The sequence below is a fragment of the Ranitomeya variabilis genome, chromosome 2 (genome assembly GCF_051348905.1).
Source record: "Ranitomeya variabilis isolate aRanVar5 chromosome 2, aRanVar5.hap1, whole genome shotgun sequence".
In the NCBI taxonomy this organism is placed as follows: domain Eukaryota; kingdom Metazoa; phylum Chordata; class Amphibia; order Anura; family Dendrobatidae; genus Ranitomeya; species Ranitomeya variabilis.
Genome location: NC_135233.1, coordinates 32,675,137 through 32,695,071, shown reverse-complemented (window position 1 = coordinate 32,695,071; position 19,935 = coordinate 32,675,137). Strand labels below are relative to the sequence as shown.

At 47.3% G+C, this 19,935-nt stretch overlaps 1 protein-coding gene across 1 annotated transcript in view; it reads left to right on the top strand.

Moving 5' to 3' along the window:
- LYPLAL1 (lysophospholipase like 1) overlaps window positions 1-19,507 on the top strand; it is a 47,195-nt gene extending 27,688 nt beyond the window's left edge. The window contains exons 4-5 of the mRNA XM_077282252.1: window positions 12,107-12,222; window positions 16,594-19,507. Coding sequence (XP_077138367.1) covers window positions 12,107-12,222; window positions 16,594-16,830 — 353 coding nt within the window. The 3' untranslated portion in view covers window positions 16,831-19,507. The remainder of the gene's footprint in view (window positions 1-12,106; window positions 12,223-16,593) is intronic.
- Window positions 19,508-19,935: the final 428 nt, after the last annotated feature.

The window sequence follows — 19,935 nt, the reverse complement described above, 5'->3', positions numbered from 1 at the left end:
CGCCCACCAAATCGGAGGCCGAGGGTCCCCGCCCACCAAATCGGAGGCCGAGGGTCCCCGCCCACCAAATCGGAGGCCGAGGGGCCCCGCCCACCAAATCGGAGGCCGAGGGGCCCCGCCCACCAAATCGGAGGCCAGGGGTCCCCGCCCACCAAATCGGAGGCCGAGGGGCCCCGCCCACCACATCGGATGCCGATGGGCCCCGCCCACCAAATCGGAGGCCGAGGGTCCCCGCCCACCAAATCGGAGGCCGGGGGTCCCCGCCCACCAAATCGGAGGCCGAGGGTCCCCGCCCACCAAATCGGAGGCCGAGGGTCCACACCAACCAAATCGGAGGCCGAGGGGCCCCGCCCACCAAATCGAAGGCCGAGGGGCCCCGCCCACCAAAGCGGAGGCCGAGGGTCCCCGCACACCAAATCGGAGGCCGAGGGTCCCAGACCACCAAATCGGAGGCCGAGGGTCCCTGCCCACCAAATCGGAGGCCGAGGGTCCCCGCCCACCAAATCGGAGGCCGAGGGTCCCCGCCCACCAAATCGGAGGCCGAGGGGCCCCGCCAACCAAATCGGAGGCCGAGGGGCCCCGCCAACCAAATCGGAGGCCGAGGGTCCCCGCCCACCAAATCGGAGGCCGAGGGTCCCCGCCCACCAAATCGGAGGCCGAGGGTCCCCGCCCACCAAATTGGAGGCCGAGGGTCCCCGCCCACCAAATTGGAGGCCGAGGGTCCCCGCCCACCAAATCGGAGGCCGAGGGTCCCCGCCCACCAAATCGGAGGCCGAGGGTCCCCGCCCACCAAATCGGAGGCCGAGGGTCCCCGCCCACCAAATCGGAGGCCGAGGGTCCCCGCCCACCAAATCGGAGGCCGAGGGGCCCCGCCCACCAAATCGGAGGCCGAGAGGCCCCGCCCACCAAATCGGAGGCCGAGGGTCCCCGCCCACCAAATCGGAGGATAAGGGGCCCCGCCCACCAAATCGGAGGCCGAGGGGCCCCACCAACCAAATTGGAGGCCGAGGAGCCCCGCCCACCAAATCGAAGGCCGAGCGGCCCCGCCCACCAAAGCGGAGGCAGAGGGACCCCGCCCACCAAATCGGAGGCCGTGGGGCCCCGCCAACCAAAGCGGAGGCCGAGGGTCCCCGCCCACCAAAGCGGAGGCCGAGGGACCCCGCCCACCAAAGCGGAGGCCGAGGGGCCCCGCCCACCAAAGCGGAGGCCGAGGGGCCCCGCCCACCAAAGCGGAGGCCGAGGGTCCCCGCCCACCAAATCGGAGGCCGAGGGTCCCCGCCCACCAAATCGGAGGCCGGTCCCCGCCCACCAAATCGGAGGCCGAGGGTCCCCACCCACCAAATCGGAAGACGAGGGGCCCCACCAACCAAATCGGAGGCCGAGGAGCCCCGCCCACCAAAAGTAAGTGCGGCCCCAAAAGTAAGTGCGCCCCCGGGTGCAAAAGTAAGTGCGCCCCCGGGTGCAAAAGTTAGTGCGCCCCCGGGTGCAAAAGTAAGTGCGCCCCAGGGTGCAAAAGTAAGTGCGTCCCCGGGTGCAAAAGTAAGTGCGCCTCCGGGTGCAAAAGTAAGTGCGCCCCCGGGTGCAAAAGTAAGCGCGCCCCCGGCCCCGGGTGCAAAAGTAAGCGCGCCCCCCAGTCCCGTGTGTGAAAAGTGCTGCTGTAAAGCTGGTAGCGCTGTTCAAGCACCATGTATTTCCTTCAGGAAATGCCCATCTAATATATAATTGCCTAGAATACTACTTCCTGCAATTTGTGCCAACTTCCGTGGCTTTGTCCGGAGCTAATGTCCGGAGCTAATGTCCGGAGCTAATGTCCGGAGATAATGTCCGGAGCTAATGTCCGGAGCTAATGTCCGGAGATAAGTGACGTCACCAGTGTCCTACACCCAGGCAGAGCACAGGGGCCCCAGGCAGAGCACAGTGGCCCCAGGTAGAGCACAGGGGCCCCAGGCAGCATATGGGGCCCCAGGCAGAGCACAGTGGTCCCAGGCAGAGCACAGGGGCCCCAGGCAGCCTATGGGGCCCCAGGCAGAGCACAGTGGCCCCAGGCAGAGCACAGGGGCCCCAGGCAGCATATGGGGCCCCAGGCAGAGCACAGGGGCCCCAGGCAGCATATGGGGCCCCAGGCAGAGCACAGTGGCCCCAGGCAGAGCACAGGGGCCCCAGGCAGAACATGGGGCCCCAGGCAGAGCACAGGGGCCCCAGGCAGAGCACAGGGGCCCCAGGCAGCATATGGGGCCCCAGGCAGAGCACAGGGGCCCCAGGCAGCATATGGGGCCCCAGGCAGAGCACAGGGGCCCCAGGCAGCATATTGGGCCCCAGGCAGAGCACAGTGGCCCCAGGCAGAGCACAGGGGCCCCAGGCAGAACATGGGGCCCCAGGCAGAGCACAGGGGCCCCAGGCAGCATATAGGGCCCCAGGCAGAGCACAGGGGCCCCAGGCAGCATATGGGGCCCCAGGCAGAGCACAGTGGCCCCAGGCAGCATATGGGGCCCCAGGCAGAGCACAGTGGCCCCAGGCAGAGCACAGGGGCCCCAGGCAGCATATGGGGCCCCAGGCAGAGCACAGTGGTCCCAGGCAGAGCACAGGGGCCCCAGGCAGAGCACAGTGGCCCCAGGCAGAACATGGGGCCCCAGGCAGAGCACAGTGGCCCCAGGCAGAACATGGGGCCCCAGGCAGAGTACAGGGGCCCCAGGCAGCATATGGGGCCCCAGGCAGAGCACAGGGGCCCCAGGCAGCATATGGGGCCCCAGGCAGAGCACAGTGGCCCCAGGCAGAGCACAGGGGCCCCAGGCAGCATATGGGGCCCCAGGCAGAGCACAGTGGTCCCAGGCAGAGCACAGGGGCCCCAGGCAGCCTATGGGGCCCCAGGCAGAGCACAGTGGCCCCAGGCAGAACATGGGGCCCCAGGCAGAGCACAGGGGCCCCAGGCAGAGCACAGGGGTTCCAGGCAGCATATGGGGCCCCAGGCAGAGCACAGTGGTCCCAGGTAGAGCACAGGGGCCCCAGGCAGCCTATGGGGCCCCAGGCAGAGCACAGGGGCCCCAGGCAGGATATGGGGCCCCAGGCAGAGCACAGGGGCCCCAGGCAGCATATGGGGCCCCAGGCAGAGCACAGCGATATTTTGGACCACTGTGCGGTGTTTCAGACCCCCTGTGTGATGTCTGGGGCCCTGTTCTTAAGTATATTAAAGATTAAAGTAACGTATATTAAAGTATATTATAGATCAAATTTGACACGTTTATGAGCACCATTGAGTGATATACTCAAGAATGACATAATTTTTCAACATTTTATGGTTTCAAACTGTAAACACTCAGAGTTTTTTTTACTTCAACCAGAAAACCTTAACGGTTCATAAAAAACTTGACTGTTCAGGATATGATAAAAGTCATAGTATTCTGAATCTTTAACTTATAAAGATACCTTTACATGGGGTGATTATTGGTTCCAGAGAGGCTTTCGGCCGATAATCGTACACATGGCTGGTGACAGGACAATACAATATAAACGTTCAAAGGTAAACACTGATAACATTAAAATCTAATATATAATTGCCTAGAATACAACTTCCGGCAATTTGTGCCAACTTCCGTGGCTTTGTCCGGAGATAATGTCTGGAGATAAGTGACGTCACCAGCGTCCTACACCCGCTCAGGGTGGACAAAGATATATGCCTTCGTGGTGCGCGGCACTTTTCTGATTGGTTGCCGCCTGCCGCGAGCGACCAATCAGAAATGTGCCGTACTGTCAAGAATTGTCAAGAGCTGGTGAGTGCAGCCATTTTTTGTTCTTTCTTACTATTATTTATTAATTGTATTATTCTTACATTTGAATAAATAAAGTATATATGGATTCTAGACTCCCGATTCTTTAGAATCGGGCTGCCATCTAGTCTAAAATAAGAATCACACTTTACGATGTCCTGTGCTGGAAGAAGCAAAGAAATGGTAAAGATTGGTGCTTGCTGTCATGATTGAAATGGTAAACGACTTTACAAGCTTAGAGATGTCTTTGGTGAACTTATAGTTGTGTGAAAAAGTCTTTGCCCCCTTCCTGATTTCCTATTCTTCTGCATGTTTGTCACACTTAAATGTTTCAGATAACCAAATAAATTTAAATATTACACAAAGATAACACAAGTAATCACAAAATGCAGTTTATAAATGAAGGTCTTTATTAAGGGAAAAAGAAATCCAAACCTACAGGGCCCTGTTTGAAAAAGCGATTACCCCCCACCTTAACACATAAATTAACTGTGGTTCATCACATCTTTGGAAAGCAGAGTTCAAATTCCCTAGCCACACCTAGGCCTGATTACTGCCATACCTGTTCTCAATCAAGAAATCACTTAAATAGGACCTGCCTGACAAAGTAAATTAGATCAAAAGATCCTCAAAAGTATTTGTCTGATAGGTTTAGTTCCAACCTCTGAGGATTCTTGCTGATGGGGAGAACATGGCTTCAGTGATCCCTTTTCACCGATGCACAATTGTCACACTTTTCGTATAGTTCAATTGAGAACCTCTTTCTATAACGCAGTCAGAATTTAGAGGTGAAGACTACGTCTGCTTTGATGGATATAGTGCAGGGGCCGGCAATTAGTTTTCCAAGAGAGCACATGAGTGAACAGGACTGTTGTGGAGGGCCAAACTTAATTCTGCTCCTTATTATTGTTTTAGATTAATTTTTATTACTTCCTATTGAATTAAGTATGTAACTATCTGATTCTTATACATACAATAGGGCTTACTGTAATTTGCATTCTTACCTGTAGAAGCTAGTCAATACCATATAATTTACTGCTCTTTATAAAGTTCTCCTGTTATTCAGCTGTGTACCTTGATCAACAGCCCACACATAGTATGATGCCTCACACACAGTATGATGCCCCCCACACAGTATGATACCCCCAACCAACACACAGTAATATGTAACTAAAGCACCTACACTGTATTATGCCCCCCAAGTTCTCCATAAAGTACTTCCACTGCCCCGCACATACATTATGATGCCCCAGATACAGTATTATTTACGCTACTACCCCACACACACACCGGACAGTTCCTACACAGCTCCCTACATACAGTATTATTCTCCACAGCCCCCCACACAGAGTATAGTGGACCCCACAGCCCCCCCCCCCAGATAGCGTGATGGATCCTATGGTTCATTACTCACAGTTTGATGACCCCACAGCCCCCCATACAGTATTGTACACCACAGCCCCCCATACAGTATGACGGATCAAACAGCCCCCTAAATAGTATGATGCCCCATAGCCCCCCAAACACAGTATGATGGACCAGAAAGCCTCCCTAAACACAGTATGATGCCCCGCAGCCCTCCGCAAACACAGTATGATGCCCCGCAGCCCTCCACAAACACATTATGATGCCTCACAGGCCCCCGAACACAGTATGATGGACCAGAAAGCCTCCCTAAACACATTATGATGGACCTGAAAGCCTCCCTAAACACAGTATGATGGACCTGAAAGCCTCCCTAAACACAGTATGATGGACCAGAAAGCCTCCCTAAACACAGTATGATGCCCCCAACCCTCCACAAACAATATGGTGCCCCACAGTGTTCCCAAAATATTGCCTAACAATTAATAAAAAAAAAACCTTAAATAAATCTACTTATCTAACCCAGTTCATTAATGCGCTGATCTGGTCTGTGCAGCATGTGTATTGAGATGGGCATGATCTAGTGACATCATCGCACCCGCTGCGCCGTTCCATCATTGTATTCTTGGCTTCTTGGTGCGATACGCCACTGTTTCAAGCCATTTAACTCTCCCGATCTGTGTGCTGGACAAGAACAGCCAAAGGGCCAGATGTGGCTTGTGTACCGCGCTCTGCCCGGGTCTTATATAGAGAGGGCAGGAACGGGCAGGAATGGGTAGACTGAGGTCCCAAGACTCACCCTTATCACATGGCTTATCCTGCAGATGTGGCATAAATGGTGACACATGGGACTACACCTTTAACAGAAACTATATAAAGTTACAATAAAAAAAAAAAGAAAACGATAAATAAAAATTCTAATATACAACTAAAGTAAGGAGAATAATCATCACATAAGTATTTACTAATTCCTTATTTTTCCCACAACCCAAACACATTGTTAGTAGATCAGAAGAGATGTAACGCTCGTCTGATAGACGATACCCTGATCCAAGCCGATCGGAATGAACTCGTGGAACATTCGGGCTGCTCCTTGTGTCACGTGCGCCGCGGAGAAGCACACAGAACTTCGGCTCCTGGCAGGAAATTACCTTTTGCTCTTGTGAAGACTTTATGAAATGCCGAACGGTTACTCCACGCAGAGGGCAAGTCATTATGTCAACATTTTTTGGAAGCGATGTCAAGAAAGACTCGCATTATTCTTACCGACCTCAAAAAAGAAAAAAAAAAGAAGGATAAAGCATGTGTTTTATGCATCACGTCGATCTCGGCTCTGAAATACTATCTCTCCGAATCATAAAATGTTGCCACAAACTATAAATATTTATTGAAATCACTGTCTGCAAAGAATTTACTACAGTCTATACCTTGGGAATACCGGGTTATTGAGTGATACGCCACAGAGTTTTTTTTTATTTTTTTTCCATTTAAATAACTTTTGTTTTTTTTGGGAGGGGGTTGATGGGGGTAATCTGTGCATACATTCAGTCTTCTGTACATAGCATTCACCACATGAAAGTATCATTACTTAATATTCAACGCTGGAGGTGACTGCATCGCAGAGGATTGTACGTGAGTCATCTCCATGGATCTGCCAGGCTGTGACTAACTGGGTGTAAAATGTAACTTGGGTTTTCTCAGAAGTAATGCGATTTCAATGGGTTTAGTCCGCGGAACGACTTATGCAACAGCGCCCATAAAATGTGAGGGTTTAGTATGTGTGAGTGCATATATAACATTACTGTGGCCGTAAACTCTTAGTGCCCCCCTACCCAACGGCAGAGTGGAGAGCCGGTTTGGAATAAGACATTTTTGCTTATTTTGGGTTCAATTTCATTAGGTTTATGTTAAAGCGGTTCTTCCACCATATGCATTTATTATCAATCTAAAGGAGTGTACTATTAATGTGTCCACTGGGACGAGCTCTATGTACACTGTGATCATAGCCAGCAAAACGGCAGAATAGTGAGTGCAGCTCTGGGGTATAATACAGGATGTGACTCAGGATCAGTAATGTAATGTATGTACACAGTGACTGCACCAGCAGAATAGTGAGTGCAGCTCTGGGGTATAATACAGGATGTAACTCCGGATCAGTAATGTAATGTATGTACACAGTGACTGCACCAGCAGAATAGTGAGTGCAGCTCTGGAGTATAATACAGGAGGTAACTCAGGATCAGTAATGTAATGTATGTACACAGTGCCTGCACCAGCAGAATAGTGAGTGCAGCTCTGGGGTATAATACAGGATGTAACTCCGGATCAGTAATGTAATGTATGTACACAGTGACTGCACCAGCAGAATAGTGAGTGCAGCTCTGGGGTATAATACAGGATGTAACTCAGGATCAGTAATGTAATGTATGTACACAGTGACTGCACCAGCAGAATAGAGAGTGCAGCTCTGGGGTATAATACAGGAGGTAACTCAGGATCAGTAATGTAATGTATGTACACAGTGACTGCACCAGCAGAATAGTGAGTGCAGCTCTGGGGTATAATACAGGATGTAACTCAGGATCAGTAATGTAATGTATGTACACAGTGACTGCACCAACAGAATAGTGAGTGCAGCTCTGGAGTATAATACAGGAGGTAACTCAGGATCAGTAATGTAATGTATGTACACAGTGACTGCACCAGCAGAATAGTGAGTGCAGCTCTGGGGTATAATAGAGGATGTAACTCAGGATCAGTAATGTATGTACACAGTGACTGCACCAGCAGAATAGTGAGTGCAGCTCTGGGGTATAATACAGGATGTGACTCAGGATCAGTAATGTAATGTATGTACACAGTGACTGCACCAGCAGAATAGTGAGGGCAGCTCTGGGGTATAATACAGGGTGTAACTCAGGATCAGTAATGTAATGTATGTACACAGTGACTGCACCAGCAGAATAGTGAGTGCAGCTCTGGGGTATAATACAGGATGTAACTCAGGATCAGTAATGTAATGTATGTACACAGTGACTGCACCAACAGAATAGTGAGTGCAGCTCTGGAGTATAATACAGGAGGTAACTCAGGATCAGTAATGTAATGTATGTACACAGTGACTGCACCAGCAGAATAGTGAGTGCAGCTCTGGGGTATAATAGAGGATGTAACTCAGGATCAGTAATATAATGTATGTACACAGTGACTGCACCAACAGAATAGTGAGTGCAGCTCTGGGGTATAATAGAGGATGTAACTCAGGATCAGTAATGTATGTACACAGTGACTGCACCAGCAGAATAGTGAGTGCAGCTCTGGGGTATAATACAGGATGTGACTCAGGATCAGTAATGTAATGTATGTACACAGTGACTGCACCAGCAGAATAGTGAGGGCAGCTCTGGGGTATAATACAGGGTGTAACTCAGGATCAGTAATGTAATGTATGTACACAGTGACTGCACCAGCAGAATAGTGAGGGCAGCTCTGGGGTATAATAGAGGATGTAACTCAAGATCAGTAATGTAATGTATGTACACAGTGACTGCACCAGCAGAATAGTGAGGGCAGCTCTGGGGTATAATACAGGATGTGACTCAGGATCAGTAATGTAATGTATGTACACAGTGACTGCACCAGCAGAATAGTGAGTGCAGCTCTGGGGTATAATACAGGATGTAACTCAGGATCAGTAATGTAATGTATGTACACAGTGACTGCACCAGCAGAATAGTGAGTGCAGCTCTGGAGTATAATACACGATGTAACTCAGGATCAGTAATGTAATGTATGTACACAGTGACTGCACCAGCAGAATAGTGAGGGCAGCTCTGGGGTATAATACAGGATGTGACTCAGGATCAGTAATGTAATGTATGTACACAGTGACTGCACCAGCAGAATAGTGAGTGCAGCTCTGGAGTATAATACACGATGTAACTCAGGATCAGTAATGTAATGTATGTACACAGTGACTGCACCAGCAGAATAGTGAGTGCAGCTCTGGGGTATAATACAGGATGTAACTCAGGATCAGTAATGTAATGTATGTACACAGTGACTGCACCAGCAGAATAGTGAGTGCAGCTCTGGAGTATAATACACGATGTAACTCAGGATCAGTAATGTAATGTATGTACACAGTGACTGCACCAGCAGAATAGTGAGGGCAGCTCTGGGGTATAATACAGGATGTGACTCAGGATCAGTAATGTAATGTATGTACACAGTGACTGCACCAGCAGAATAGTGAGTGCAGCTCTGGAGTATAATACACGATGTAACTCAGGATCAGTAATGTAATGTATGTACACAGTGACTGCACCAACAGAATAGTGAGTGCAGCTCTGGGGTATAATAGAGGATGTAACTCAGGATCAGTAATGTATGTACACAGTGACTGCACCAGCAGAATAGTGAGTGCAGCTCTGGGGTATAATACAGGATGTGACTCAGGATCAGTAATGTAATGTATGTACACAGTGACTGCACCAGCAGAATAGTGAGGGCAGCTCTGGGGTATAATACAGGGTGTAACTCAGGATCAGTAATGTAATGTATGTACACAGTGACTGCACCAGCAGAATAGTGAGGGCAGCTCTGGGGTATAATAGAGGATGTAACTCAAGATCAGTAATGTAATGTATGTACACAGTGACTGCACCAGCAGAATAGTGAGGGCAGCTCTGGGGTATAATACAGGATGTGACTCAGGATCAGTAATGTAATGTATGTACACAGTGACTGCACCAGCAGAATAGTGAGTGCAGCTCTGGGGTATAATACAGGATGTAACTCAGGATCAGTAATGTAATGTATGTACACAGTGACTGCACCAGCAGAATAGTGAGTGCAGCTCTGGAGTATAATACACGATGTAACTCAGGATCAGTAATGTAATGTATGTACACAGTGACTGCACCAGCAGAATAGTGAGGGCAGCTCTGGGGTATAATACAGGATGTGACTCAGGATCAGTAATGTAATGTATGTACACAGTGACTGCACCAGCAGAATAGTGAGTGCAGCTCTGGAGTATAATACACGATGTAACTCAGGATCAGTAATGTAATGTATGTACACAGTGACTGCACCAGCAGAATAGTGAGTGCAGCTCTGGGGTATAATACAGGATGTAACTCAGGATCAGTAATGTAATGTATGTACACAGTGACTGCACCAGCAGAATAGTGAGTGCAGCTCTGGAGTATAATACACGATGTAACTCAGGATCAGTAATGTAATGTATGTACACAGTGACTGCACCAGCAGAATAGTGAGGGCAGCTCTGGGGTATAATACAGGATGTGACTCAGGATCAGTAATGTAATGTATGTACACAGTGACTGCACCAGCAGAATAGTGAGTGCAGCTCTGGAGTATAATACACGATGTAACTCAGGATCAGTAATGTAATGTATGTACACAGTGACTGCACCAGCAGAATAGTGAGTGCAGCTCTGGAGTATAATACAGGATGTAACTCAGGATCAGTAATGTGATGTATGTACACAGTGACTGCATCAGCAGAATAGTGAGTGCAGCTCTGGAATATCATACAGTATAAATAATGTAATGTATGTACACAGCGCCTGCACAAGTGACTGCATTAAATAGCAATGCTTTTCACTGCAGTACGACTCTATACCTTTGGAGATGAATCTGGAGCGCCCCCACGTAAGGGCAATGGGGTACTCGGTACCGGGTCCTTTGGTTCGGGGGATGTCACGGTGGCCTGACCCGGTCCGTGGCCCTTTGAGGGGAGTCCAATAAAAGGAATAGTTTCTATGGGAACAGTGTTCATGACGCCACCTGCGGTATTCGGTCAGGGTGACCGACGCTGCTTTGGGGTCCGCTGGGGTGATGTGATGGCAGCTAGATGGTGTACCTTCCCACAGGTGAAGTATGTTCCCAGAGTGTAGATGGTGTGAGGCGCAGTGAAGAACGAGGACACAAGGTTGCAGTCTCTTTACCTTTTACTGAAGGCTTCAGTATACACAGTCCAGAGTACAGACCACAGGGTAGGCAGAGTCCGGCCGGTCTGAAGGCAAATCCAGAGTCCCCTTATCCAGGTGGAAATCAGTAGCCTTCCTCTAGCGCCTGGGTGTTGTAGTACCTCCCTGCTGAGCTTCTCGGTAAGGTCCTCACAACTATTGTAGATGTTAAGTCTCTTTCTCTCTGTCCCCCTGATGGATAGGATAGGACAAACCCGTATGACTGATGGCCTGAGGCTTTTTACAGGGACACTACCATGCCCCGGCCCCCACAAGTTGCCATCGTGCCTCCTGGCTATAAGGTCGGGCAGCTAACGTGGAATTAACTGTCCTGCCAGTCTCTGAAGTAAAGCGTAGAGATCCTTATTCCCTCGGTGTTCTGGCTACCGGATTACTGCGCCTCAGAAGGAGGCAGCCTTTTGCAGGGCAGAACTCCTTCTGGTTTCCTCTCCTTTTGCTATGACTTCGTTTCTTACTCACTGCAACGCAAATTCCTTCAATGTCTCTTTCTTTGGATGCTGCCGCATGTGGGGCAGACCCTCGTCCTCCTCAGACCACAGTCTGGATCTGACTGGAACTCACTCCAGCCAGTTTCTCTCTGCTGCTGACTTCTGATTCTGTCTGACTTCCTATCCAAACCGCCAGTTTTACCCAACTGTGAGGAGTGCCCTAATAGATAGGAGCATAGCGCCCCCAGGCAGCCTGGAGTGTGAAGTGTGTTGTGTGGGTTGTGATACCTGGTAAAGAGATCTCTTTTATTGCCTTCAGACGTAACATCTCTCCCCCTGGTGGAAGAATGACATTACTGCAACGACCAGGACTCTGGGGCGCTGCACATTTGTCACAAGTGATTCCTTCTTGCACAATATTTTATGTAGGTGCTTGGGGTTTGACAACCTGGTTGGAAGGTAAATGCTGAGGATGTTCTCGTTTGATTACTAATGACATTTTCGTGATTATATATTTTTTTCCTTTCTTCAGGTGGATTTTCAATGGGTGGCGCTATGGCTATGCACTTGGCTTATCGGTACCATAGAGATGTTTCCGGGGTGTTTGCTTTATCGAGCTTCCTCAATGAAAACTCTGTGGTTTATAAGGTAATAAGGAAACCTGGTAATACATCTTATCAGAGGTATATGGTGCTTTCACCTGATACAAGCCATTACTCCTCCTGCCTTCATAAATCATTTTTCACTCTGAAAAACTGCTTTACAACTCTTTTCAGGCTTTTGTAAGGTGGGCTGAAGGAGAAGCACAGTGTCGGAACAGGCTGCTTTCTAGTGAGTGTTGATCTCACCCAAATGCTGGATTCACAGCTACACTGCGCTACACTGCTCAGTACCTCTGCATAATGTCCTCCATGCTTCTGCGCATGTACTGCATAGAAACAGGAGAATATGAATCCCTCTCGTCCCTGTGTGCTGTGTACGGGAGACATGATATTATCTACTGTCAAGTCATGTAATATCCAAATACAAGTCATAATGTGTCCAATAATAGTGTTATTTTGAAAAGTCGCCTAAAATATTAGCTATACATTAAATATGCAAATTGCCTCTTCTTAGAGAAAGAGGACTTGTATTCTAGTACCACCTATGGTAAGTGGGAACCCTAAAAGTCAGGACTGACCATTTAACGAGCCATGTCACATGACTTAGGATAACCAAACCAGAATCTCAATTTTCAGACAGTGTTTTGGGGTGTTCGCCCTTCCTCAGTTCAAAACATGAGATCTGATTTGGCTGGATGAGAGGCCTCTGACTGGGTCTAAAGGGTAACGTTTTTGCTTGTGTAGAATGACATGCCAGTGTAAGGAGACTTATAAACATACTAGATGGTGGCCCGATTCTAACGCATCGGGTATTCTAGAATATGTATGCGTAGTGTATAGCACAGCCCACGTAGTATATTGCGCAGCCCACGCAGTACATTGCGCAGCCCACGCAGTACATTGCGCAGCCCACGCAGTACATTGCGCAGCCCACGCAGTACATTGCGCAGCCCATGCAGTACATTGCGCAGCCAACGCAGTACATTGCGCAGCCAAGGCAGTACATTGCGCAGCCAAGGCAGTACATTGCGCAGCCCATGTAATACATTGCGCAGCCCACGTAGTATATTGCGCAGCCCATCTAGTATATTGCGCAGCCCACGTAGTACATTGCGCAGCCCATGTAGTACATTGCGCAGCCCACATAGTATATTGCGCAGCCCACGTAGTATATTGCGCAGCCCATCTAGTATATTGCGCAGCCCACGTAGTACATTGCGCAGCCCACGTAGTACATTGCGCAGCCCACGTAGTACATTGTGCAGCCCACGTTGTACATTGCGCAGCCCACGTAGTATATTGCGCAGCCCACGTAGTACATTGCGCAGCCCACGTAGTATATTGCGCAGCCCACAATGTATATTGCGCAGCCCACAATGTATATTGCGCAGCCCACGTTGTATATTGCGCAGCCCACGTAGTATATTGCGCAGTCCATGTAGTATATTGCGCAGCCCACGTTGTATATTGTATGTTAGCGCTATATAAAAAAAAATAAAGATTATATTGCGCAGCCCACGTAGTATATTGCGCAGCCCACGTTGTACATTGTGCAGCCCACGTTGTATATTGCCCAGCCCACGTTGTATATTGCCCAGCCCACGTAGTATATTGCGCAGCCCACGTAGTATATTGCGCAGCCCACGTAGTATATTGCGCAGCCCACGTTGTATATTGCGCAGCCCACGTTGTATATTGCGCAGCCCACGTTGTATATTGCGCAGCCCACGTATATAGTAATGTGGGCATGATATCCCTGTTAAAAAAAAAAGGAATTAAAATAAAAAATAGTTATATACTCACCTTCCGTTGGTGCTTGGATCCAGGAAGCGGTTACCGACGCTTGGGATCCACCGGAGCTCCGCGGAGCCGCTCGCGCCGGCCGCGATCTTCCGTTCCCAGGATGCATTGCGAAATTCCCCAGATGACTTAGCGGTCTCGCGAGACCGCTAAGTCTTCTGGGCAATTTTGCACTGCATCGCCGGGAACAGAAGATGGCGGCCGGCGCGAGCGGCTCGGCGGACTACGGAGGGTGGGTATAGCAGGTTTTTTGGTTTCTTATTATTTTTAACATTACATTTTTTTTACTATTGATGCTGCATCAATAGTAAAAAATTGGGGACACACAGGGTTAATAGCAGCGGTTACGGAGTGCGTTACCCGCGGCATAACGCGGTCCGTTACCGCCGGCATTAACCCTGTGTGAGCGGTGACCGGAGCGGAGTATGTGGGCGCCAGGCAGTGAGTGCAGGGAGTAAGGAGCGGCCTTTTTCTTCCGGACTGTGCGCGTCGCTGATTGGTCGTGGCAATGGCCGTGGGCGTTTTGCCACGAACAATCAGCGACTTGGATTCCATGACAGACAGAGGCTGCGACCAATGAATATCCGTGACAGAAAGAAAGACAGACAGAAGGACAGACAGACAGACGGAAGTGACCCTTAGACAATTATATAGTAGATTAGTCTCCTTACACTGGGATGTCACTCTCCACAAGGCCTATAAGTCTCCTTACACTGGCATGTCACTCTCCACAAGGCCTATAATTCTCCGTACACTGGCATGTCACACTCCACAAGGCCTATAAGTCTCCTTATACTGACAGGTCACGCTCCACAAGGAGCAACGTTACCCCTTAGAACTCAGGTACACTTAAAGAGATTTTTTTTTTTGGTGGCTGTCACAGAACTTCTGATTTTTTGTATCACTGATGAATTTGTAGTGGCGTTTTGTGACTTGTATTCGATAATGATGGTCGGGCGTCCAACCTCCATTTTGTAACTGAGATAAAAGTTCTCCATCGGGAACAAAAATCCTAGCAGTCAGACCTATATTGGTAACTTGCTTTCACCGGGAAAACCTTTATAACTATAGTTTACTTTTTATTCTTTTGCATAAGTCAGTAATATTTGTGAATACCTGAACCTTTGTAATAAATTTTATAATAAGTGGTAACCCCACCCTTTCCAGTAGCCTATAGTTTGCTTTTTCCTGCCTCCAAAGACCCCAGTCCTCAAAAAATCCTTTTATAGTGATGCACTAAAATTTTGAGGGAGAATGGGAGAGGAGGGGGATGCAGCTGCAGCTTTGCTGTCTCGGAGACTGCATCTTTGAGATGGGAGGAGGAGCCAAAATGGAGAGATGTGATTGGTTATGAGTGATGAGCTCAGCACTAACATGACACCAGGAAGAACAGGTCCACCCAAAAGGAATTTCAGAGTGATTCTAGAAAGATGAAAAAAACACCTAAAAAGACTAATATTCACCTGCAGGTGTGGGAGAGAGGTTTTTTTGTTTTTTTTCTAAAACAATAGGCAGGCCGGAAACCTCCGGTGCCACCAATCTCCAATCTGGCCCTTTCTTCCAATAACCGAAGAAATACAACAAGTCAAACCGGTCAGAGCAGATCTAATGTCTACGGGCAGCTTGACGGGGTTGTCCAACTGAAAAAAGAGACAGAAGCCTAAATTAGTAGTTGTAATCTATGGCGCTGGTCCGGGGTTACAGTTTTTAGGATTTCTAATTGTTATTGCATTGGATGAAATTTAGTTCTGATGCTGTGACGGACTTGAGACTTGTTGCAACGGATGATTTATCCTGACAAATTGTGAATTCAGCAAATTTTCTCAAATTTGGCCTTAGAATTCTGTTTACATCAAATTTATTTCATGTGAATCTATTGTGCATTGTTATACTCCAAAGTCTCTTAAAAAAAAAAAAAAAAAAACAAACAATTTTACCCACCTAGCCCTCAGCTGTCCCACCGTGCAGCCCTCCTCCGGTCCGGTTGTCTTCTTTGGTGGCATCCATGGAACTTTTGGCACTGACTAGGCCCCCGACAAGTGGGGCCTAGTCAACGCAGAAGATGCCACTAAAGATCGTAGCAGATCTACGCTGGTGAGGTCAAGGTATCATTTTTTTTTAAATAAATTTGAACTCCTACCCAGTATTCCATAATGCAGCATAATGGCGAGTTGTTTTTCAGAAAAATTAAAATTCTCGCAAATTTTCTCATCTTTACCTGTTACGTCAATCTGATCATCACATTTCCCGTGTTGGCAGATGACTAGAACTGTGCATGAAAGGGGCTGGCTGATGGCTCATTTCAGGACCTAAGCCAGCCCCCTTCTCTGTGGTGGCCATAGTATAAATAGAGGGAGGAGGGGGCTGGCTTAGCTATTGACCAGTCAGCCAGCCCACTTTATGAATAGTCATGATCAGATCAGGTCTTGTATCAAGCGATGCATCTGTGTGTCGGTCATATGACCAAAGCAAATTTTTCATGAAGGTCAATAATTACAGGGAAATTGTCCAACGTTCCATTATATAATGAATTTGATAAAACCAGAATGTTTCTTTAAATATATATTTATAGATTTTTTTATTTTTTTTTTACCGCTTTTTTTCCCATATTTTTCAGGACCTTGAAGGGACTCCGCAGAACCTGCCGGAATTGTTTCAGTGCCATGGACAGGCTGATGAGTTAGTCTTTCACCAGTGGGGAGAAAAGACTTGCACACGACTGACAGAGCTTGGTGTGACTTCATCTTTCCACAGTTTCCCAAACCTTTTTCATGAACTCAGTCTACAGGAATTAGAACAGTTACGGTCTTGGATTTTAAAGAAATTGCCCGAGGTCAAAGCAAACGTGCAGTAAACCAGAAGAAGAAATGGAATAAATGTTTGTAATCAGAGATAATCGCATTTTGGTTCTGACTCTCGTTTTATGGGAAGCGTTTCCACTTTCCGAATTTCATGATTTGTTTATGACTTTTACTTCTTGTGAAAATTATTGTTTTGTCCTATTTTGTTTTTTTTTAACACTGAGAAGGCATTCAAGATGTTCTGGGACAAAAGGTATTGTCCATATCGTACTGTGTACACAGCACGGTGGCTCAATAGTTAGCACTGTTTCCTTGCAGGCCTGGAATTTTGTGTTTTTGACTCAATAGATAGCATAGTTGCCTTGCAACACTTTGGTTCTGTGTTTGTGGCTCAGCGGTTAGCACTGTTACCTTGCAGCACTTTGGTTCTGTGTTTGTGGCTCAGTGGTTAGCACTGTTACCTTGCAACACTTTGGTTCTGTGTTTGTGGCTCAGCGGTTAGCACTGTTACCTTGCAGCACTTTGGTTCTGTGTTTATGGCTCAGTGGTTAACATTGTTGCTTTGCATCACCTGTTTGTGGCTCAATGGCTAGCACTGTTGCCTTCCAGCATTGTGGTTCTGCTTTTCTCAGTGGTTAGCACTGTATTTTTGCAGCACTGAGGTTCTGTGTTTATAGCTCAGTGGTTAACACTGTTGCCTTTCAGCACTGGAGTTTTATGTTTGTGGTTCAATGGTTGGCACTGTTTCATTGCAGCACTTGGGTTTTGTGTTTATGGCTCAGTGGTTAACACTGTTTCCTTGCGGCACTGGGGTTCTATGTTTGTGGCTCAGTGGTTAGCACTGTTGCTTTCCAGCATTGTGGTTCTGCGTTTGTTTTTCTCAGCGATTAGCACTGTATTTTTGCACCATTTTGCATCACTTAGAGTTACTGCAGACTTGAATGTGGACAACCCCTTTAAATCCTCCCTTTGTTACATAAGCACTAGCATTAGAGAAGGGTGACCAATAAAACTGATCCGTTCTTAAATGCACAGAAAGGATGTTTACACTGATTTTCCTTTGCATTCCAATATTGGATAAGACTTGGACCAAGGTAGAGATTAAACTTAATGTCCAGATTTGGACAATATTTTTTTGGGCACAGGGATTCTCACACGATCCTATCAGGGATTCATCTGGAGATTCAGAGTTCCCTTGAAATATGTTTATAAAAAGCTCCTCCTCAAAGTGACGGCAAGCAGACAGAATTTAAGAGTGTTTATGCAAAAGATTTGGAGCTCCGACCCCATATAAATTTATATTATGAAATTAACGAGGACTGAAATTTCGATAAAAATGTAAAAGCAAAATGATGGTCAAAGGTGGACCTTCAATGGGGCTTCCAAAGTCCCATGAGAATGGAGTGGTAGTGCGCACCCCCACTGATGGGACCACATAGACAGTACATGGAGGAATGGTCGGGCTGTGGAGTGGGTAAGCCAAACCTCCGACTCTGAGTCCTCAATTTCCACGACTCTGACTCCACCAAAATGGGCTCCGACTCCGACTGACTCCACAACCCTGACAGGGCTATGGAGTCGGTAAGCCAAACCTCCGACTCCTCAATTTCCATGACACCGACTCCACCAAAATGGGCTCGTGCATGAGCACTTTTCTTTTCACATTCTTGTAATTGACGGGAGTTCCAAAGATCCTCAACGATCATAGATAAATCTAGTTGCTGGAATAAAGCTCCAGATATTAATTGCCACCAGGATATTTTTCGAGATACAAAACTGGTGCATATTGTATCCAAAGGAGTTTTTCTTGAAAATTGATGGACGATCCAGAGAGTAAGCCATCACCGTGTGTCATCCGTGTGTCATCCAGCTGGTGGACGATCGTCAGAACCAACCAGGAGAAGAAAAAGACTACAACGCGCTTGTGATTGTTAGTACCCACGTAAATGTTGCACTTAGCTGCTTGGGGTACAGTAACTCCAATTCTTTCCGGTAAAGGTTTATTTCGCGAATTGACCCCAACCGATCACAAATTTTCCTTCTTGGTCCATGTAGTTGTCCATAAGGTAACAGTTTTTGGATCAAGCTAATTTTCTATCTTTGGGCAGTTTTTTCTTATTTTGTGTTCCTAAAATAGGGCTACTTTTGTTTAGTTTAGATTAAGTGCTAAGCGGAAACATTTTCCTGACCGTTGTAAAAAACAAAGGTAGGCCACATACCGTTGGCACGCACCGTGCCGATAAAGCAAAATTTCTTTCACAAAATGGGTTTTCCGAATATAAATATATTCACGGAACTAAAACTGTTATTAAAAAGGGGCAAAAATGATTCTTTTTATAGTTTTCTTAAATTAAAAAGGATCCCAGATGTTTCATCCAAACCTAATGATGAAATAGACTGATTAAGTGATATAGAGAGGAATAAATAGCACACGTTGTATCGGGGAAGGAACACGCTGTAAGGGGAGTTGAGATTTTATTTGGATTTCTCATTTGTGTTGTCATGTGCGCTATAATTCAAGCGTTTGGAGGAAATGGAAAAATGATTGAATGGAAAGGAATAGTTATCATATTGGATCCGATAGTGTCACCTTTCTTCAATTTTAAAAATATGAATAGAGTTCAGGTTGAATTACACAATGTAATGTGTTGAAAAAAAGTATTTACCCATTCACCCCTTTTTTGCGTCAAATTGTGCTCATTATCATAATTAAAGAAGCAGTCGTTCAGATTTTTTTAAATGCAACTTCATGTTCACACATAAACACAAGTGTGATCCGGCGAGTCGTAATTTCTGTCGAGCGAGAAGATGACCAGAGCTGCGCTGGAAACTGGGGAAGAAAAGTATATACAGTAGTGTGAAAAAGTGTTGCCCCCTTCCTGATTCCCTATTATTTTGCTTGTTTGCCACACTTAAACGTTTGAGATCACCTGATTTGTCTAATATTTAAAGATAACACAAAATGCAGTTTTTAAATAAAGGCCTTTATTATTAAAGGGAAAAGAAATCCAAACCTGCAGGGCCCTGTATGAATAAGTGATTGCCTCCTAAACCTAATAACTATATGGGCCACCCTTGGCAGCAACAACTGCAATCAAGCGTTTGCGATAACTGTCAAAGAGTCTCTTACAACGCTCTAAAGGAATTTTGGCTCACTC